Raw genomic sequence first — 22236 nt, 5'->3', positions numbered from 1 at the left:
GTTCGTAGCCCTGGAGGTCTGAGAGTCTTGCTTTAGATTGATTTTATTTTTCCGCTAGAATTAAAAACTGCACTGCAAAATGGGGATAAATTCCTCACAAATCATTCGGGGCATTCAATTTGAAAGAACAAAATTTTCGACAACTAACACGTTTCTTCCGGTTATTTAGTAGTTTCCCTCCCTGTATTGCAAGTATTAATATGTCTGGACAGGCAATTACTTAATCTCATGCCAGCAGTGACATGCGTGCAATGATAAAACAAACAACTGTTTATTATTATAACAATCGAAGTTTGGAAAAATTTTCACAAGGATTGCAACTTGTTTGGTTCTTGATGCAAAGGTGAAAACGTTTATTAAACAGTAGAATTGAGTACAAAAGATTGCACATGAATTAAACACAGGCTATAAAGTTGAAGCTCTTTGTAAGGATAGGAACCACGGGACTAACGATGCACCAATCATCGCTGTAGCAAACCAAGGATGAAACCTTACCCAACAAACTGCTATAGTTACCAGTGACAAAAAGAGGGCAAGTGTTAAGTTAAACATCGTCACACTTGCTGACACAATGCCTCTTACAATGGGTATCCAATCAACTGAAATAATATTGGGTTTAATATTAGGAACTATAATGAGGCAAATTAAAAATAGCAGTTTTTCACGTTTAAGTAATTTTACTTTTCTCACCTAAAACCACTACTATCCGTGTCATAATACTAAGACCGACAAACATCATAACAAATCCACCAAAGCGAATAAGCCATGTCGTAAGGTTGTTGTGTGATTGACGAATGCTCAACATTTCATTTTGGGTTTTGATTCCTCGGTAGAGAAAGGCAACGAAGTAATGGTTTGATGTTATGTGCGGGACAAAATTTCCATTCAAAAACTTCCCAATTAAACTGACCTAAATAAACAGGTTATAAGTTATGTTGATCTTGGTGCGAAGTAATGCAGCCCATTTACTGTGGTATTACACGGCCAGATTTTTTGTGAAATTCAAAATATTTCAAGACATTGAGATTTGATTTAGAAATATCAATTAACAGCACTATGATAACTTTTTTTCAAAATAATTTAGTTATGTAGTAAAATTTATCCGGATTAAGCGAAATGTCACATTTTCCAAAGACGTATTTTTTGCGCATGGCGTTGTCTATGTAGTAGTATGTTGCCAAAATCGCTCAAATCTTAAAAACTTGCATATCCAAGAAAATGAGAACAACATGCGTTATCTCATCGATTAATCACGGTACTCGTTAAAGTGTAGAAGATAAAGCAAGAATATTTAACAGGGAAGTCATATTCGCAGTAAAAAATGGTGGTTACATTGTCAATCGGGTGGTTTCGATGATAGAATCACAATGTTATGGAGCCGCATTACTCAAACTGCGTTAGCCTACGAATATCGCCACGCAAGAAGTCGACCGCCGGTAAAGTAAAACCGTGGGCCGAATGCACGGTTGATGCAGAAAAATCCAGAATACGATAAGTAAAACGAGCAAATTGTACCTGGAATGTGGGAATATACGGATTAAATCCGAATTATAACTTTATATACACAAATGTCTTACAGAACTAACCTGATCTGCTAAACCATGCTCAGTTAATTGTGTGGTACCAGCACACTGAAATGAAACTCTATAATCTCCTACTTGAGGTTGTGTTGGATCTGAGGCATGGTAATAATGATGTTTGTATCTTTTTATTTTTGTGTCACTAGGAATTGGAAGGCTAACAACCGGTTCAAACCAGTTGATTTGTTCAACAAATAAATTTGAAAGTTGAAATTCATTAACTAATACCATGTTGGCTGTGTAATCATAACTTTCGAATGAAAATGATCTGCAACAACAACATAACTTTATCCCTATATTCTCCATGTAAGATACAAACAATGCTACTTTACTTGGGGTTTCGATGACCAAGTTCCTCAGAAAAGCTTTGGCTTTTCTGGAGTGACGATGACCATTCAGTTTCGTAATAATATGTAACCTCATGGCGAACTTCATCGCCTTCATCCACATCTCTCACATCAGAGTGTTCAACCCACTGGTACATTTCTACCACACGTTTAAGTTTAACACATCCAAATGAAATTCCATAGACATCATCTAGAATTTTCTGAACTTTGTTGATTAGGTTGTTGCAAATATAAGGAAAAGTTAAAACTTTGCTACCTGATCAGTATCTAGGAAGCCAGTAAAATAAACCAGTTGGTCATTAAACAATGGTGCCTTGGTTGCTTGTAATGGAACAACCTGTTGCTTTACTTCCTCCAACATTTGTCTTACATTGACAGATGATCCCTTAATCAAAGTTGAATTAGTGAATTGGACCAGAAAAAATACAAACTTCATGAAAATATATTCAAAATATTGCTCACTTCATTGTAATACAAGACAGCAAACGAGAGACAAAACATTGCAATTCCAAACAAAATTCCTGATATGCTTTCACCAACTCGCTCCAAGAAAGAAGGTTTGCGTGTCCACGTTACTCTCCTTGTTTCAACCATTTGTTATGTATATTGCAAAGACTAAATAATACAAACCAATGACAAGTAAGGTGTAGTTAAATATAAATTGCATATTAGATTAAACTAAGGGCTTCCAAAATAGTGACTGGTGCCTTGTTTTTTTCCTCATTGTTGTTGGGACAGTCACAAGCTTACTTCAAAGATTTTGATGAACTATTTTTCCATTACAGATCGTGTGATCTGTTGCACTTACATAAAAACGGGTATCATAATGGCGAATTCGTGTCCAAAATAGACGGTCTAACCTAAAAAATATCTTTTAAGCACGTCGCTACATTATTTTATTAGGGATGAGTCACCGGATTAAACATACAGAAATGGACATGACGAAAGCATCCAAAACAATTTGCAAAGCCATCTCCTGTGTAAAATTCACACTGTGAAGTGCGAATCAGGGCTGCCAGATGGTCAAAACACTTGACGGCCAATTTTTTTTCTCTTACGGCCAAAATTCGGCCAAATCAACTTTTTTGATTTTTTTTTCTCTTACGGCCAAAATTCGGCCAAATCACGTAAAAGTTTGATGATTTCTACAGGAACGACTATATAGCCGGAAATAAATTCGTAAATTGTATGTTTAAAACACTGTTATCTATATGCTTATCAGTGGTTTCAAAACCGGTTATGTTGCTAAAACATTACGATTGCAGCATAATTCTTTACCAACTCAGTCAAGATTAGTTTATGACGTAACAATTTTTCGGAGACATATTTATGACAACACAATCGTCCACAAATCTATTGATAACCTGAAACCAGCAATGCCTTTTGTGGATTTACATAGTACCAAGTGAAATTCGGCCAAATTCGGCCAAATATCTGCCTTACGGCCAAACGATTTTTTCGCGGCCAGGCCGATTTTCAAACGGCCAAATTTCTGGAATTTGGCCGTAAAGACGGCCAAATGGCAACCCTGGTGCGAATGAACGCAAAAACACTACACAATTTGTAGAAAAACGAAATGAGACTCCAACGGGTAAACAACAAGCGTGATCAAGCAAAAAAATGCTGAATAAGGAATATTTATAATGGTTGAAAATGGTTAAATTGGTCAAGAATGCACTTTTTGACCACCAAAATAATTTTTTTTTAAACCTATTTAAAATTTTAGCTTTTAAAAGCACAAAACTATTTAAATTATATTTTGCGTGGCTTCGATACTTTTTATATTTTGCGCGCGAATGTTTGGAGAAATACAAAACGTAGGTCTTTAAGTTGCCTTGTCGAGTTGTTGTTGTTGAATGTTATAAAATATTGTGTCGCATGCGTCTGTGGCTGTGGTGATGCTGCGAAAGACGTATCAAAGAAAGCCGTTCGTGTTTCCAGTACAGTGTTAGGTTAGTTAGTTTTACAAAAAGTACAGTGTTAGTTAGTGCACTAAAGTTTATAAAAAATGTCAGTTTTTGGTTGGAAATTTGGTTACCCACCCTTGTTCTCAATTTTATTTATGCTGCAAAACCTAGCTGGACAAAATTAACATTATTCATCTTCATTAAAAAAATTATTTAAATTTTAAATGATCTTGGAAAGATTAGATAAAGATTAACCATGCTTACCAACTATGTTTGTTGCCAACTGCTGTTCTTTAGCCACTGCAAAAGTGTTCAACTGATATATGCATGAGGAGAGGCCATATTTATAAGATCTAATTCATGTAGGCTATAGGCTACGAAGAAAAAATCATTGTGCCCTTTGTTGAAACTAACACTGGAGACTATGTCAAATGCTTTGTCATGCTCTAATAATAAAAAAAAGTTATAAACTTTGTTTGTGCATTTACATCTTTGTGCTCTTTTCGTTACGTAAATAGTACAGATACTTGTATTCAGAGTTGTTAAATTACTGACAAAGTACAATGTTTGGAGTTTTGTCTAATATGCTTTCATAACCACATTGTATGTAAATACTAATCATCTTTGTATGTATCTACAACATAGTATGCTCAACAGCAAATTACCATTTACTGCATGTATGTGTGTTTAACATATAATTTTTCTTTGTTCTAATACATGGAGTTCTTTACATGGTAATAGTGGTGTATTATAAGTTTTTATTCTACTTTAGCATTAAAATAACTGCAGACTTGTTTGTTAATTTGCAATCTTTCTGCTGAAGAAAGTAACTAATACTAAAAGACAATTGACGTAGTTCGTCAAGATTAAATCACACTCAATGTAATATCCCCACAGTATGTTGTGGATACAAAATCAAATATTTTTATTGCAAATTTATGCCAACAACAAACATGCCCTGTCCTGTGAATTTAGCATGTAGTTCTTGTCAGCAAATGCACATGACATAATCATTTTAATGTGTTTTTGCAGGAGATTTAATAGCCCAGAATGCACAACAATTGATGTGAACATTTCAATATGCTCAAAATAGTAAAAGTTGTTTTAAACTTTTTTGTTTCGCAATATTTTTGCAAGTTCTTCTTGTAGAAGGCTATACCCCCGATTTATCCGGAATTGATAAAAACAGAATTTACAATTTACATAGCTTTTATTGCCAAAATGTACTTTTAGATAACTTACTTGAAAGTAAAACAGCGAACATAAGTCATAACCTCGAAAAATACATAAATAGTTTGAATTTCTTCAGTTTGTCGTGTCAGTCTCTGATCTAGTCTCTTATAAAAGGTTATGACTTATCAGTCTCTTATAAAAGCAGTGCACAAGCAAGCATATAGTCATAAATAGTTTGGTATAAGCAAAAATGTTTTCATGTGTGGTTTCTTACATTACCCTGGCCTCAAACCTGTCTTAGCTATACCAAATGTATTTTTCAACTCATAGTAAAGCATAGGTCAGATCTGATATAAACAACTTTTTGGCTACGTATATGGTATCCGGCTATGTTTTTTAAATTTTTCATGCAATTATATGGTTTTATTTAAAAAAAAGCAGCTGATTTACAGCCGCTTCACAGGCTGGGAATACATAAGGGATGTCCACTACCGTAATCAGATAATGCAGAACTATTTCATGCATTTGCTTAAATGTACATAATTATATAAATTGCATTTTTTTTGTGACACTTGTTCAGGTGACACAGAGTATTTTCAGTCTTTCAAAAATTATCAAGGCAACAGTTTAAGCCTTTTTATGTTTTTCTCACAGAAAGTAGTTTTTGTCCACTACTAGGTAATAAATGGCGAGAAAACGGGCAATAAAAAAACGAACTTCACGGCTTTCTGCCAGCGAAGAAGAAAAGAAAACAATTAAGTTGCATGGATTTATCAACAGCTTCAATTTGCAAGGTATATATATATGTTTGGCTATATTTTTTGCAATATATATACTAATTTTAACCCAAAATCCATTTTCTGTTTATATGTTGCGCTTATAAACTCCAATCTGTATTTTTTTGGTTGTATAGTTGCAAACGAAATCGAAGGTTATGAGCAAGCTTCAGAAAAAATTGTTGATGCAATGAAGAAGAAAATGCACACAACATTGTTAGGTATTCCAGAACATGTCAGAAAAATGACTGTGCAGGAGTATGTTGAAACCTACCTTCAAAAAGTTAATGGGCCATTCCTGCAGGTAAATCAATGTTAATGTTTTATTATTTTGTACTTTTTGTTAACCAATGTAAGTAGGCTGAATAAACAACAGAATTTTTACTTAATATTTAGGACATTGAAGTTGAAAGCAAAGAAACCGCAAAGATGACTAAACCAGCAAAAGGTAAGCTGTTCTATGATACAATCAAGAAAATCAATGCATGTTAATATTATATATATATTATTTAACTAACAATATGCAAAACAAAGCTGTTAGAGTAGGGCCAGCAACCTCTGGCATGCAAGGCGATTATTGAATAAAAAGATCATATTGTACAAACCTATATTATGGTTACAAAACCTCTATATTGTGGTTGCCATATGTTAGAATTTTTTAACATGTACAGGATTGTGCTGTAGGCCGCATCTCTCAATTAAATCCCCAAAATTGAGTTTTAGAAGTCATTTGTTATTGTGCACCTGGTTACAGTTTCTCTTGTTTGCCAAAAACAATTGCCGGGTCTGATGACTCATGAAGGGGAACTACTATTGCTGAACAGAAAAAAAATTGATTGCAGCTGCATTAAGACAGCACATTGGGGGTTTTTGCAAAGGCTAACTGCTAAATTGTCAGTCCTAGAGGGTGTACAAACAGCCCCGGTGGGGCCCCAAGACAATTACAAGACATCTAATTCTTCATGAATTGTGTAGAGGAGGGTTGGTGGCTTCACTTAATCGCAAATGGAGGTAACTTTCTGTGATTCATTTTTTCACAAAACAAACCTACACTTTTTTCTGCTTTTTTGACCAAAATAATGGCCAACAGAGGGTCAAAATGCCCCCAGGGGAGCAGTTTAAGTAGTTATTTCGATTATAAATTTGGCCACAATTCCTTGCCAAGGGTCCGCACTGACAGAAAATCACAAATTGAACATACTTTCTGTGATTCATTTTTTCACAAAATCAACCTCAATATTTGGGTAGTTTTTCAGCTACATGTACAACAGCACCCTCTACCAATTTACTGCCTGACTAATAACCCTGAAAAAAAACTAAAACTGCCCCAAACACGCTGAAAATCGCCCTGGCAACAGCCTGTTCATCTGCGCTCATTCAACCAAAACACTGGCGCCCATGCATGACCCATTGCATTGTTACACATAATTTTACTCTGTTACGCAGGAGTTCGAGAAGGGCAATTCCCAACCGGGAAAGTCTTTTCCATAGAAATACAGAGATGCGGCCTGTATCCAGGGAAGGTTAAAAACCACCTAGGTGTCCAACAATTTTATGAAAACACCATTGAGACATTTTCTAATGACTATCGCTGGAACCTTTCCTGAATATTATTATTTGTTGTGGAATAAATTAAAGTCTGGAAGGATTTAAAATTATGAATATTTAAACTATGACTTAACATGGTCAAATGATGTTATTCTTCACATTCGTTTGCACCAAACAAAAAAATGTTACCAGAACCCAAAAATATAGACATATGGTGCATCCAGCTATGTGATCAGAACTGTAATATGTTGTTTGGCACTGGCACCATGCTTTGTAGTTTTTGTTTGCCATGAATGGGCGTCACCAATTCTACTGTTGTAATAGGAAAACTGTTTTCGGTTCACAAAACAATTGACATCCAGGGAGACTACCTTGGTCATAACTTTTATGATTGGTTTAAGTAAAGATTTTCCTAAATATAAATATTTACACAGTTACTCGAACGGCAAGAAAACCTACAGCTACAAAAAAGGTTTCAAAACAGGTATATTTTGTTTTAATTCACACTGGATTCCTTAGAGTTTATTTCTAATCAAACTCTACTTTTAGACAAGGAAAACCAGTGTTTCTGCTCGAAAGAAATCTGTTTTTCAAACACCATCATCGACAAAACCATTTAGTTTTAAAGTAGTGGAAGGAACCCCTATGCTTACACTTAATGGAAGGTATGTGAAATGTTTATTATATTCCATAACCTATTCAGAATTTTCTAGTTGCCATCATAGGAATTAGATCTTTATTTGTATCATCACCCACACACCCTGTGGCTGATAATGCCAATTGTACATGTCCACTAATTCACAAATGTTTGTCAATGTGGTCATTTTCAGCAAACTCGGTGCATGTATGCAATATTTTATTTTTCAGATAACAAAGTATGTTTTTTTAGACGACCCAATTTACTTGACAAACCAAGAACCCTCAGAAGTGATGATGACATATCTTCGATTCAGCTCAATCTATTTTCAGACCAAGGAAGTCCTGTTCACTTCACAGTAGGTTTATACTACAAAAGAAATTGTTTATTTTAACTTTTTTGTGTGTGTTATTTGGGATATCTCTCAAAGCTTTGTGCGAATATTTGGTTGTGGGGAATTCAACTGATGGAAATGTTGTGTTTAGGGAAGTCAGATGTCAGAAGAAATGAGACGGAAAGTAGCAGCTGCATTTCAAAGTGTTGCTGATGAACTTGGAAAGTGATTTTATTCTTAGTCAGGTGTTGATGTTTTTATTTGTAAACATATTACCTGTTCTGCCTGCAACTTTTCAAATTTGACAGTTCTAAACTAAACAGTGGTCTATTTTTTATACAGAGAGAAACAAAAGTTTCCTCTTCATTATCAATCAACAAATTTCAATATATTCTACACCCCAAGTTTTAAAAATCTTTTATTCATTTTTTTACAGCTTCATTGTTTTGAAATCACTGCCACATTTCACTCTGTATAGAAATAATAACACTAAAACAAACATTTTTCTCACTTACGATCTGGTTTATTGGTATTATTTTGTTGTAAATGATGTGATGAATGCTTGTGAAGTCATTCTTTTTTGACTTAACGACTTCCATACTGTGCAAATAAATACAACTTAGCAACTTGATTTGTCAATGTGTGTTTTTTGGAAAGTATTTAAGTTCAAAACAATGAGTTTGGCTTGGCTTAACATTCAAATTTGAATTACTATTCTTCACATCATTGAAAATACACAACGAAATAATGTATATAACTTTTTTAAACCCAACCACAATTTTGAACAAGAGTGGGAAAGTAGTACGTCAGCTGTTTTAGATACACAACAAAAGATGGTTTCATCTTAGGCGCAAACTTCGTGTTTTTATACTAAAGTTTGGTTCCTTGTATCGACGAGTTGCACTATTTTCACGTGATCGATACCCTGGTTACCAAATTGGTGATTCCCCTATATCGAATCCATTCTCTCTAGTGACGCAATTCGCTGAATTGAGGAACTAAAGTTCAATTCAAACAAAAAGGTGTTGTCAGTGCAGCAGCTGTGTGCAGTTAGTTGCGCAACTTAAGTTAGCTCATAGAAAGATGTTTATACTGTTGTGTAGATCTGCAAATTAACTAATATATAACCCTACGTATTTGGTTTTTTAGTTTTTTTATCGGCAGTGTGTGTAGAGTACGAGTATTTTATGTTACGAGTTACCAGCAAATTGTTTATGTAAGATAATAATGTTTGAAATGGCGTTGTTCTGTCACACAACTTAGGTTTGGGTAAACTTCGTTTTTATTTCAAACGAGGTGCAATACAATTTTAAATATACTTCATGTTGTGACGTAAATTAAAGTTTATTACCCAGACAACAAACGTTAGTAAATGAGTAAATCTGCAGTTTGGTGTCAGTATTTTAGAATCAAAATAGAAAGGAATTGAGTCAAATTGAATAGAATTGTAGCATAGAATGCAATCATCACAATGCCGAATACATGGCTGTATAAACAGACTAACGCATAATTACTCATTCGTCAAAACGGTTACGTCACTCGAACTATAAATACAGTTGTGTGTGGCCGCTGTTGCACTGACTTCTTTTCAATAACCGTATAAGTTATCTGCATAACAAGCGTGCGTTGATATCAGTTTTGAGTAACGGGTGACTCCCCTGCCCACTATAAATGTACGTGCGTCACACTGAGAATTTGGAAAACGACTGACCCAACAAAACACCAATGGCGTAGCCGTAAACGTGATTTGATTGGTTTGTTCCAAAACATCCAATGTAATCGATGTTATAAAGTTTCCTTAACTTCTAAAATTATGCAACTGAAAAACTTTATCACTGAAAATTTTTTAACCAACCAAATTTTATCGTTCAAGCAGCACCCCGCAACGTTATCGTTGTTTAACATTTTGTTGATCGCACTATTGCATGTTTGAGGTTACATGTTATTGGCATTAAATTATTTAATAACACTGTGAATACCATTTCTGACTGTTATTTTTTAAAATTTTTGTTTCATTGTTGTATCCTGGTTTATTTCAATCCAACGTTAAGGCGTTACAGTTGCAGATCCATGAAAGACTTGACAGCCTGTTGTAATACCTCACAAAATTGTACAAAATTTTGAACGCAGCAGTCATATTAACTTTTCAATAAAATTAGCAACAGAAGGTTATCTTGTACCATCTTGTCTTTAATGTGACACCATTAATAAAAAATATCCACAGAATAAAACAGTTCTTAGAATATTAAATGACAATGAATACAAAAGTAACAAGTCAACAATAAAAAGATAAATTTCTTGTGTATTTTTTGGAGAACTTAAGGTTTTAAGTTAAAAATATTTAAAGATATATTTAAATGACAAATATGATTTAAACAGATGCCAAGTATTTTAATCTAGCAAATATATCCTGTTTGCAAAAAAACAAAAAAAATGCCAGTCAAAATTGGCAAAATAATGGCATATAACTATTTTCAAATTATTCTGTTTTTGCTTGTTGGGTTGTTCTAATTTTGTGAGCTTCAATTGCAGGCTATCTGTAAAAACATATGAATCAAATGCAAAACAATGAATAAGTACAAACCAAGGTAGTTAGTAATCATTTTCATAACTTTGTGTATCAGTTACAATAAAAAGCAGCTTATTTTGGTCATGTTAAAATGTTATGATATAATTCTATTATTATCAGGCGAAGTTTGTTGAACAAGAAACCCATTCAGCCCCATACTGCACAAAGAGGGTCACCACATCATTCAAAAGTTAATCCTGAAGCTCCGTTACTAGAAACTCCCCGACCATCTAGGGGTAGACCTCCTGGAAGAAATTCTCCTGATAGAAGTGGTGCACAATCATCACTAAAAAATGATGAGAAATTGTGAGTTGTGCCTTTTTTTTTGTTGAGCTGTATATTGATTCTCAAAATTTCACAATGTGCCATTTAAGTACTCCAAGACCTATCCCATACAAATATCTGGAAGAAATGGTCAATGATGAAAGTATTACACCCAGTGATTTAGCAAACCGTTTGGCAACAGAATCATCTGGATTTTATGTCACTTTAAGACAAGACTTGAGAGAAGGTAAAATTCTAATCTGTAATTTCTACACAAATTATTTTCACACACACTGGATCACGAAATTTGTCAGAAAAAAAACCTAAACAACCTAAAACAAGTATCTTGCTGACCTATTAGGCAATAAATTTTACATTGCATATTTTGTGAAGGTATGACCCAAATGCTGCTCAAAGTTTTGGCAAAGATTTGTAAAGATGAAGTTCCAAATCAATCAGTGAACTTTGTTTTAAAAAATGCTTTGGAATGTAACTTTCATGAAAAGGCAGCAACCTTTTTGCACAGCATCTCTGATGAAAAGTAAGCAGTTTAAGCTCAAGGTTTAATTGCAAAATTAATTGTTTCACATCTTTTAGTCGTCAAAGACGTGATGTTGGTGCAACTCATGTAGCTAACTGTCTTTACTTGATGAAAGCCTGGATGACCAAAATGCCAACAAGTTCAAGAAAACAGGCAATAATTTAAACATTAATAATAATTGCAATTGCACATAGTATACTTAGTTGCTTTCATACAATGGGTAATTGTATTTTTTATAGGTTTCTATGCTCAACCTAATTATTACAAATGCAGTGGGTAAATTGGACATTCAATCACATGAAGCTGTTCATCAAGTATTTACTGAGGTGCAACAGATACTAAACGAAATAAAATCAACCCCGGTTAAAAATATCAAGGAGAAACAGTATGTATTTATTTTTTATACATCACACATTAGTAAAGTACCTGCCAATGTGTTTCAAGACAAGAAAAAGAAAACCTTGTTTTATCTGCAATGCACCAAGAAAACCCTCCAGACGATTTTCGAAAAATCCCTGTGTTTCCTCGGCAGTCTGATATAAACGCAACCACAAATCCATTTGTAAGGACCAACTTAGTTTCAAAGGCTTATGAAAAGTAAATAAGGAATTTTGATTTGGAATTATTAACAAAACTTACTACTCTTTTTGATAGTCAAGACCATTATTTGGATGTTCAATATCGACTTTTGCGTGAAGATTTTGTGAGACCCTTGCGTGAGGGCATTAAGGAATATTTAGTTACAGGTTAGTGGATACAGCAAAATATGTTGAAAATTATTGTAATAAATCATATGATGCATTTGCAGATACACTCATGCACAAAAAAAATACTCGGGTGCAAAACATTAAAGTGTACAATAAAGTAAAGATTGAATATCCCTTTCCTGGACCCAGAGGTGAGATTAAAAGCCATGAAACAATAAAAAAAAATTATACTCATTGTTTGCTAGGACTGCTGTACTGTATTCATTTTGATCCCAATCCATTACGTGGAGTGCGATGGCAAAGTAGCAAGCGCCTTATGTTTGGAAACTTGATTTGTCTATCATGTGACAAATTTAAAGTAAATTCTATCAAAAATATACCATGTCCTTGTTACGTATAAAATTAATAATTTTGTTTCAGAACAATCTACTATTTGCTACTGTAGCTCAGCGGGACCCAGAGAAACTAAGCTTTGGATTTCTCAATGTTGAATTTGTACACAGTACTAGTGTCATAGAGATCAGTGCTGCACAAACCACTAAAGATCCTAGTTCTGAATATGAAGAAATATTAGGTAGCATTTTTATTTTCAACATAAAGCAGTTAGAATTTTTTTTAGCACAAAAAATTTTTTTTCATATTAGACCTTGAAGATGAAGTTGACCCCCTGTTTGGAGAAACATTTGTTGTGCCTGATGTTGATATGCAACAAGAATACACAATGGTCGAAACTGAGGCATACTTTGAGGCCTATCGCCATGTACTGGCCGGTTTGCAAGGTTATTTAGAGATTTCTCAGAATTATGGGATTTTGTATTTAATTATTGGCAATATGTATAGAAATTGATGTCATTCCACTTGAAAGATACCTTTTAAGATGTCAATCAACAGTGCAACCCCCTCAGTATCTCAGAAACAATCCTGGAAAAAATAGTTTTGTATTTTCTGCTGTATTTGGTATGATCATGTTTTTGACATTATCCTAACATTGAAGTTTATGTATTTTTTAATTCTGATTTTATTGCTTTAAGACACCCTTCCTCCAACTAAAGGTGTGGTTGATATTTTAAATGAAAACTCATGGCCATCTGCCGAGGAACTATCTCTTGACAACTCCCAAAAGGAAGCTTTGGTCAATGCGTTAACAAGAGAAATGTCAATAATTCAAGGTCCACCTGGAACAGGCAAAACTTACATTGGTCTAATCATCATGAAGCTATTGCTTGCAAACAAGTGTGTTATTTGTGCTCTTATGGTATTTTGTTTTGTAACAAGTCTTTTTGGGAACAGTTTTACACACCATGAACAACCAAGACGTAACCATCGTCAACAAGTACACAAAAATCCAATACTTGTTGTGTGCTACACCAATCATGCACTGGATCAATTTTTGGAGGGAATCGCTCAATTTCAAAAAAATGGAATTGTAAGAGTAGGTGGAAGATGCAAAAACAAAAACCTTGAGAATTATACACTAATGAAAGTCAAAAGAAGTGGTAACTTTGCTACAAAGTTTAACAGAAGAACTGTTTGGAACTACAGAGGTAAGATAATGTATCACAAAAATTTCTATTTATATAAACATTTTATCCCAATCACTGAGTTTGGAAATTTGTTTGGTGCAGATGAAATGAAATCTCTTTCCCAAAAAATGACAAAAAGTATTGAGATTTTGGAGGCATCAACAACAGTACTTCTTAAATTGGAAAAAATTCAACATGTCATTCCTGTGCATCTTTACAATCAATTTGATTTCCAACCAGGAAAACCCGGTCTGTTATTGACTTTTCGCTAATTCTATTAATTTATTTTATTTTCATACTATTGTTTCAGCAAATAAAGCATTTATGGAATGGCTTGGTGTGATATCTTTAGAGCAAGATAAGCTGGATAAAGAATTCATTACATTCCGTATGTTTGTGTTTATGTAATAATTTTGTACCTAACTTTTTCCTTAAACGGATAAATTTTCTTCAACACATGTACAGAGACCCTTAGTGCAGTTGTCAATCATTTCCAACACATTTTTCCAAATCAGTTTCATGTGCAACAAATTTATGATGCTATCATACATACGTGTAAGTAATGCTGTAAAATATTTAAATAAATTTGTATTTAAGTTTTGGTGTTAAGTTAAGGATGTTTTTAACCTAACTTGGAACAAAATATACAATGCTTTGCAGCATCATTTGATTTTCAAACATTGCTTTCTTGGATGACTCACTTTGCATTCTTTTTACATTCATCAAGTCAGCCTAGTTTACCACCAACCGGTAGCTATGATCTGTGCAAAAATGTTCAATATGAATAATTATAATTTCATTTCAGATCTAATTTTAGAAATATTAAGTTCTATGCCATTGCAACCACACAGCAAATCATTATTAGAACTGGGGTACAACAAAGAAGAAATTAACTGTGCAATTTTTGTTACAGGTTTGTAAATTGTGTAGCAATGCAGCATAAAAGTTTTTCAAAAACTCTACAACTTTGTATGTTGCAAGTAAATGATTAAACAACTAACTCATAAGAAGTGCTTAGGGTGCCCTGAAATATTTATAGGATGGTAATTAGCTTTGTCTGGGCCCAAGTATGAATATTGTTGTTTGCTTTGTAACTGAGAGGTTCCTACCACAAGGCTTGGTCCCCTTAATACAACCTCATGTGATCTCTAATTAGTTATGCTATGTGAAGCAATGAAGTTAGTTCCATAGAAGTTTGTGACCTTGACATGAATTGCTTGTAGATATTAATTATCTAATGAAAATAATTGCTGTTTTGTGTTTTTTAAAGGTGTAACATATTAATTTTGAGACCTTTTAGGTCAAAACAGTGGCCATCTGTCTACAGCTTACACAATATTAATTTTGTGTTGCCATAATCCCAACAAAGCTTGGTAAAGATTTAATATTACAACTGAGTGCTTTCTGGTCTCAAATAAGTTTGTCGGACATAAAAAATATTGCTTTAAACAGTGACGCCACACCTTTTAATATCAAAAATCTCATTGATAAATTTTCTTTGTAATGATTAATTTTCCAAAATAAAAATAATATATTTCCTACAATAAAAGAATATTTTTTTAGGAAATCGAAACCCAAAGCTGTGGTTGGAAAAAAATTCATCAACAAATGGTAATTATCAAAATATGTAACTGGAACATTCAGAACAAAAACATTCTTTTAGACTTCACCGCACCACCACTACAAAATCTTGATATAAATGAATCTGAGTCAAATGAGGAACTTGAAGTCGAAGAAGAAGCAGCTTTGGTGCAAGAGCAAAGAATGTCAGGTAAAACAATATTTTCAAGCTAAAATATAAACATATTGGTGTTTGTAATCAAGCTTTATAAGCAACAACTTTTCTTTGGTACCATTACAGACGAGGACATGGCAATTAAAACATTACAAAACGACAACTTGGAAGAAAAAGAAAAGAAAAAAAAGTCTCTGATCAAAGATATATCTGCTGCAACTTTTGATAGCATCGAAGGTAAGCAGCGCAGACTTATGTTGTGACACAAAACAAAAATATTGAAATGAAAAGGGGATCACGACGCTGATGGAGAGGGGTGGCAAGTACAAAAAAGTGAGAAAAAAAGAAGAAAGCAGCAATTGAAGAAAGAAATTGTAAAAACTGATGCCATGTCCAGCGAATCTGCGAAATACTTAACGGATGTTCACAAACTGCCCCCAAAGAAAAGATGGATGCTCTATCGGTAAGTATTTAGTTGTGAGGTCATACAAAGCGCAAGAAAAAAACGTTTAATAACAATGTCTTCCACGGTCGTAAGATTATTTTGAGTTCAAAAATTCCACTTATTTCCATTTTATATTACAGGAGGTGGGTTGCTGATTTTCGCAAAAAACTAAGGGAGGATGTTGACAAGCATATTGTGCAATACAACCGTATTGCCAAATCCTTGAACGAATTACAAAGACTCGAGGATCAAGCAGTTCTGGAACAAGCTGATGTCATTGGAATTACTACTACAGGGGCGGCGAAATACCGTGACATTATTCACAAATTACCGGTACGTTCGCCACCAACAACCATAAACGTGCATCTAACGAACTCTCAATGCTTATTCTAGGTGAAAATTGTGATAGTGGAAGAGGCTGCTGAGGTTCTCGAAGCTCATATTGTGACATCAATGCCCGCATCTACTGAACATCTCATATTAATCGGCGACCATCAACAACTTAAACCTTCTCCTACTGTTTTTGAACTTGCTGAAAAATACAACCTGGATGTGTCGTTATTTGAACGAATGGTAAAGTGTTTGTAAATTATATGCTTGACCTAAACAAAAATCGTTTGTTCTTCTGCAGATTAAAAACGGATCACCGTTTACCAGGTTACGAATACAACACAGAATGCGACCGAAAATCGCCGATTTACTTCGAATTGACATTTATTCTGATTTGGTTGATCACAGCAGTGTAAAAATGTATGATGAAATCAGAGGAGTTCAAAAAAATGTATTTTTTATTTCTCATGAACAACTGGAACAAAGTGTTTCGGACGGTAGAAGCAAGGTGCATCTCATCATTATTTGTACAAATACGTTCGTTTTATTCACCTCCAATGTCAGGTCAATCAACACGAAGCAGACTACATGGTTGCTCTCTGTCAATACTTACTGTGCCAAGGATATAGGCCTGAACAAATCACGATACTCACTGCATATACAGGTAGACCTAAACAACACATATCAAATCAAATCTTGTTTATTTCGCGAAAAAAAAGCAACTACGCGTATGAACAATGTACAAAGAAATAAAATGGCATGGGCACCGATAAAACCATAAAGATTATCGAGTCAGGCGCCCATGTAAATGTGATTTCCTCACGGAGAATCACCGTTTGCCGTAGGATCGCAGCCAGTCGCACTGATGGGAGGTGATGGGTTGCATGTGGCGAAAGGTGGCCCGGCCGTGCTGGCCAAAGCAAAACCCATCATACAAATATAACTTATCCGCCAAACTTTCCATAAAATTTTGAAGGTCAACTATTTGCTTTCAAACGAATCATGAAAAGAAAACTGCACCAAGGCGTTCGTGTAACTGCAGTAGACAATTTTCAAGGGGAGGAAAACGACATCATACTATTGTCGCTTGTGCGAAGCAATGAACAGGTAAATCGTAATATTTTGTGTGATAGCTGACAGACAGTTTGGTTTTCTCTATTCACATTCAGGAAAGCATTGGATTTCTTAAAATTGAAAACCGTGTGTGTGTTGCGTTGTCCCGTGCCAAGATGGGTCTTTTCTGTATTGGAAATTTTACGGTAAAACATCGATCGTTTTTACACGCCAGTTAATCATCTGTTAATTCAAAATTTCTTCTAATTTAGATTCTCCAGAAAAAAAGTGAATTGTGGCGACGCATTGTGGACAAGCTGAAAATCCACGGTCAATTCGGAACTTCGATGCCGCTTCAATGTCAAAATCATCCTGACTACATCACCCACGCTGCTGTTGCTATGGACTTTACCAAGGTCCCTGAAGGTGAGTGTCAATTGAAACTTTTGTTTTAATTTGATTGACGGTTTGATTCTAAAGATTCTGGGATGTGTCCTTATTTCCACAGGTGGTTGTGGGAAACCGTGCGAATTTAGACGCCAGTGTGGACATCGTTGCACACGAACTTGTCATCCAGACGATGAGGAACATACAAAGTACAAATGTAGAAAACCGTGCCCCAAAAAATGCCCCCAAGGTCATAAGTGTCGCCTACAATGTCACCAGGCTTGTGGGAATTGCAAAGTACCTGTGTCAAAGGTATTTAATTGTTGACGCGTTCTGTGAAGTGTGATATGGCCGTATCCAAAAACTGTTTAGTAATTAAAATTTTTTGTTTGTAAGTTATTCATTTTCTTACGTGGTAAATTGCAGACAATACCTACTTGCTATCACCAACAAGAAGTTCCATGTTATCAAGATCCAGCCACTTTTGAATGTAAAATGCCATGTTCCGAAATATTAGATTGCGATCACAAGTGCGCAGGGATATGTGGTGGTCCTTGTACTAAAGAGTGCATGACTTTGGTGACGGGTAAGTTGTTAATATACATCTGACTATTCGGGTCTTAAATATATTTTACAATTTATTCGATGGGTCAATAATGTATTGCTACTTTGTTTTCAGTTGATTCTCCATGTGGGCATGAAATAAAAGTTCCATGTCATTCGTCTACTAGTCCGGATAAAAGTCGTTGCAAGGAAAAGTGCAATGTGATGTTGAAATGTGAACATTATTGCAAGGGAACTTGCGTCTCTTGTTTTCAGGTAAAGCTTGCAATAAATCAAGGTACACGTTGTTGATTTTTGTCACCTTTTTCTAGGTATCTCTGTCATTAAATAAAACGTTAAAATCTTTCACAAACTTTAACACACAAGCTGAGTTGGTTTCTATCTACATGCTGGTTTAGTTTTGCGTATAATCAAAAAAAAAAACATTTACACGGATTTTCTTTAGGTTACCTTTTCTCTAAGGGATTGCATTTTTCCATATAGGCCCACTTTTTCACAAAACCTTTTGAGATCTTTACTGCATACAATAACTTTCTGTCACAAATTGCTTTAGTCATTAATTGCAATTGCATTTATTAGGGTCGCATCCATGATAGATGCAAGCAAAAGTGTGGTCGATCCCTTATATGTGGTCACACATGCCTAGTGACCTGCGCACAAAACTGTCCGCCATGTACCAAAAAGTGTACCACGAGATGTGAACACAGCAAGTGTCAGAAAAAATGTTCGGAGCCGTGCCAGCCATGCGTGTAAGTAGATTACAGAGTTGCGTAATTTTGCTGTTTGGCTGAAATAATTTATTAAGAATGTCGTCACAGTGAAAAGTGTGGTTGGAAGTGTCAACATTATACTTGTACAAAGCTATGCTCCGAACCATGTGACAGACCTCCGTGCAACAGACCGTGTCCGGTAAATATAAATTTAATAACTGGTAATCTTAGAACAAGTATATAGAACAGAGCATTTATTAGTAGGACGAATTTTTTGCATGTATTAAACTAGGAATTAAAGGAATGTGGCCATCCATGCATTGGATTGTGTGGGGAGCCGTGCCCCAAACTCTGTCGGGTTTGTGATAAGGATAAAGTTACGGAGATCTTTTTTGGTGATGAAGATGAAAAGGATGCTAGGTATAAAAAAATGCTGGTATTTGCGTAACTAATGTATTTTAACTGTGATATATGAAGGTTTGTTCAACTGGAGGACTGCAATCACATTTTTACCTACCAAGGACTTGATACATGGATAAATCAAGACAATGACAAAGAAAATGATTCCATGGGTATTGCTCTCAAGGAATGCCCACAATGCAAAACTGCAATTAAAAAGTCAAGGAGATACGGAAATATTGTTAACAAGCAGCTAGAGTACGTAAATAACAGTTTGCTCCATCATTTCCCTTTTATCGCACTAATATCATAAAAGTTATCTTATTTTGTAATTTATTGGATTATATTTTTTTAAGCTGTAACTTTGTTACATATGCAGATCGATTAATCAAGTAAAAATTAAAATTGCTGGCAACGCACATGATGTAAGTACCAAAAGACTTGGCATGCTAAGAGAGGTCAAAACCGATGAGTACATTGGACGTTACTACAAAAATGAGCATGACATTCTCATTGACGAATTACACGAGGTTAGTTTAGGGTATATTTTAGTGACTGTGGCCAGGAACGTGACGGCCCTTTTTTTAGAAACGATCTAAAACTACCACCGATATCCACGTTGCCGAAGTGAAATTTAGAGGATTAAGTCGTTTGGCAGAGTTTCAAAATAAGCTGAATGACCGAAAGTCCCAGCATATAACATATTCGTCATCGCCAGGTGATTTGCTTAAAGGTAATAAAGTATTCCACTTATATTAAATTTGTTTTTGTGCTGTTCCAGGATTATGGAAGGAATTTGAGGCAAGCTGTCGACAAATCTCTGCTTGGTTGATGAAAAAAAGAAACAATTTTTCCGATCAAGAAACTGACGATTTGGAGCGCGAATTAATGAGACTGAAGCAATGCGTTGTCTTTCTGAAAATTAAACCGTCTATTTCTAAGTAAAAGCTCATTTTTGTTCAGTCAAAATGCATTTGTAGTACATACTGACTGATATGCACCCAACTTTCAGGGGTCGTGATAAAATGGACAAGATCGAACAAATGCTTTTCAGAGATTTCTCACCATACTCGCAAGATAAACAGGAGAAAGTTGAAAAGTATTTGAAGGACATTAAGATACAGGTATAGTTACGGAAACTTGTAAGTTATTCCCAGGAATAATTCAATATCCTTCGCTTTTCAGAATCCCATGTTGTTTTCTGGGTTGGGAATTTCGGAGGAGGAACGGTCCATGATTGTGACAGCGATGAGCTTGAGCAAAGGTCACTGGTACAAGTGCAAGAATGGTCACGTGTATGCAATCGGGGAATGTGGTGGTGCAACAGAACGAAGCCGATGTCCAGAATGCAAAGAAAATATCGGTTTGTCAACAAAGTTCTCTGGAATTTTTCGTCTTTACGAGTCCACCAGGTAAAGGAAGTTTTATGTATTGTTGCAGGAGGCGTCTCTCATCGTCTTGATGAAGGAAACCAACTTGCCGGTGAAATGGACGGCGCAACGATACCTGCTTTCGATCCGTTAAACATGAATATTCCTGCTGAGTTTTTGCAGGATCGTTTTTTGTAGTGAAGTTCTTTATCTTTGTAAATAAACCCTTAATCCTGATGTAGTATTTAGCATTGTACCCTTATTAACACTGTAACTTTTACAACGAAATATAATATGGACGGCTGCCCACAATATTTGGCTTTGTTTTCATACATTGCTTGTTTAGTAAAAATGCTTGCTGTAAAACAACTGAAAATCGTACAATTTCCTCCAGAAAATCAGTGTACAAAGGCTTTGCTTCTAAAAACTTCTAAATTGAACTTGCTCGTTTGAAGAAACAGCCGAAATGTCAGAAATTGCTGGCTCGAAACGTTTACACTTTCTGTCGATAGGAAGCAATCACATGTTCAGTCAACCCAAAAATATTTAGTGTTGTGCACTTTTAACGAATCATTTTCAATGGCTATATTGTATATTTTAAGGATTTGTAAAACCGTGAGTTAAGTTCCCAAAAATAGAGTAATAGTAACCCATAGTACCCATTGGCGCGTTTATTTCTGTTTAAAATCACCCATGCAGTTTTGATGAGATGGGGTTTTTCTTGTGATGAACCTAACTTTGGTTAATTTAAGGCACTATGATTATAGTTTAACTCCATCAGCACAAACACCTACATGGTTACTTACATTTGGCCTTAACGTACTCGATATGTCGACATCTTGGTAACATAACCTAAAATACTTCTACATAAAATCGTCAGTGTAATGTGTTAATGACTCAGTGCTCAAACATGATTGGTAGTTATATGCAAAATAACAACACTTTTGGTTGACAAAATTGAAGCTTTTATTTTGCCAGGTCGCATTGATTTGTATTGCGCACTGACGATGTTCGCAAAATATTGACTGGGTGCATCTAAAAAAAACTGGTGCCATTATCAAGCAGCAGAGTATGTCGACGAAGACATCGTTTCCTGTGTAGCGTTTTCCAGCCGATGGGTTGCAAAGTTTGGCATGTGAAAGAAATTTATCAGACGAAACATTTTTTGTGATATTAATATCTCGTTTTAACAATCATGCCCCTGCGTGTTTAAAAACCGTCCTGTTTCTATCGATCTTTGGGGCAACGTTCCTAGCTTGTATTTGAACACTCTAATTCCTGTTTAATTAAATGTTTGAGACAATCCTAAATACCTCAACAACAAATATTCAGCCATA

At 35.0% G+C, this 22236-nt stretch overlaps 3 protein-coding genes across 6 annotated transcripts; 2 read left to right on the top strand and 1 right to left on the bottom strand.

Annotated features, from left to right (window-relative positions):
* Positions 1–247: 247 nt before the first annotated feature.
* On the bottom strand, positions 248–3459 carry LOC145895254 (transmembrane protein 43-like). Of its 4 annotated transcripts, none has more exons than XM_082984045.1 (7): positions 2842–3459; positions 2390–2787; positions 2184–2312; positions 1913–2127; positions 1587–1848; positions 691–910; positions 248–599 (listed from the first exon to the last, which is right to left on the bottom strand). In XM_082984045.1, the coding sequence occupies exons 2-7, from the start codon at positions 2519–2521 to the stop codon at positions 406–408; spliced, it is 1152 nt and encodes a 383-aa protein (XP_082840171.1). In that variant the 5' UTR covers positions 2522–2787; positions 2842–3459; the 3' UTR covers positions 248–405. The 4 variants fall into 4 exon arrangements, with proteins under 4 accessions (XP_082840171.1, XP_082840178.1, XP_082840163.1 ...); XM_082984052.1 differs by having other exon boundaries at positions 2390–2782; XM_082984037.1 differs by having other exon boundaries at positions 2856–3459.
* Positions 3460–5659: 2200 nt separating this feature from the next.
* Positions 5660–8922, top strand: LOC145910334 (uncharacterized). The gene is made up of 7 exons (XM_082997418.1): positions 5660–5801; positions 5921–6087; positions 6180–6231; positions 7766–7815; positions 7881–7996; positions 8221–8326; positions 8454–8922. The coding sequence occupies exons 1-7, from the start codon at positions 5693–5695 to the stop codon at positions 8529–8531; spliced, it is 678 nt and encodes a 225-aa protein (XP_082853544.1). The 5' UTR covers positions 5660–5692; the 3' UTR covers positions 8532–8922.
* Positions 8923–10782: 1860 nt separating this feature from the next.
* Positions 10783–21877, top strand: LOC145910439 (NFX1-type zinc finger-containing protein 1-like). The gene is made up of 44 exons (XM_082997567.1): positions 10783–10890; positions 10992–11177; positions 11246–11382; positions 11529–11676; positions 11733–11829; positions 11916–12061; positions 12121–12273; positions 12331–12422; positions 12485–12574; positions 12629–12741; positions 12804–12957; positions 13028–13162; positions 13224–13340; positions 13415–13616; positions 13674–13927; positions 14009–14155; positions 14217–14294; positions 14372–14461; positions 14567–14656; positions 14712–14819; positions 15470–15517; positions 15570–15677; positions 15768–15878; positions 15933–16104; positions 16227–16419; positions 16480–16659; positions 16718–16924; positions 16981–17080; positions 17393–17523; positions 17586–17675; positions 17742–17895; positions 17978–18168; positions 18283–18442; positions 18536–18675; positions 19000–19169; positions 19239–19329; positions 19423–19550; positions 19608–19787; positions 19909–20059; positions 20118–20247; positions 20311–20470; positions 20542–20653; positions 20715–20892; positions 20970–21877. The coding sequence occupies exons 1-44, from the start codon at positions 10871–10873 to the stop codon at positions 21095–21097; spliced, it is 5970 nt and encodes a 1989-aa protein (XP_082853693.1). The 5' UTR covers positions 10783–10870; the 3' UTR covers positions 21098–21877.
* Positions 21878–22236: the final 359 nt, after the last annotated feature.

Source organism: Ascidia mentula, chromosome 1, assembly GCF_947561715.1.
Source record: "Ascidia mentula chromosome 1, kaAscMent1.1, whole genome shotgun sequence".
In the NCBI taxonomy this organism is placed as follows: domain Eukaryota; kingdom Metazoa; phylum Chordata; class Ascidiacea; order Phlebobranchia; family Ascidiidae; genus Ascidia; species Ascidia mentula.
Note: the sequence above shows the minus strand (reverse complement) of the source record. Positions and strands in the feature narration are given on the sequence as shown.

Bases quoted from the DNA above. Each gene is read 5' to 3' on its own strand.
- LOC145910334 (XM_082997418.1), top strand. From the start codon at position 5,693: ATGGCGAGAAAACGGGCAATAAAAAAACGAACTTCACGGCTTTCTGCC. The intron at 5,802-5,920 runs GTATATATATAT...TTGGTTGTATAG, and splicing joins CAACAGCTTCAATTTGCAAG to TTGCAAACGAAATCGAAGGT. The intron at 7,997-8,220 runs GTATGTGAAATG...ATGTTTTTTTAG, and splicing joins ATGCTTACACTTAATGGAAG to ACGACCCAATTTACTTGACA.
- LOC145910439 (XM_082997567.1), top strand. From the start codon at position 10,871: ATGAATAAGTACAAACCAAG. The intron at 12,742-12,803 runs GTAAATTCTATC...ATTTTGTTTCAG, and splicing joins TATCATGTGACAAATTTAAA to AACAATCTACTATTTGCTAC. The intron at 18,169-18,282 runs GTATTTAATTGT...GGTAAATTGCAG, and splicing joins GCAAAGTACCTGTGTCAAAG to ACAATACCTACTTGCTATCA.
- LOC145895254 (XM_082984030.1), bottom strand. From the start codon at position 2,521: ATGGTTGAAACAAGGAGAGTAACGTGGACACGCAAACCTTCTTTCTTG. The intron at 2,128-2,183 runs GTAGCAAAGTTT...AACAAAGTTCAG, and splicing joins GCTTCCTAGATACTGATCAG to AAAATTCTAGATGATGTCTA. The intron at 911-1,586 runs GTTAGTTCTGTA...CTGTTTATTTAG, and splicing joins AGCATGGTTTAGCAGATCAG to GTCAGTTTAATTGGGAAGTT.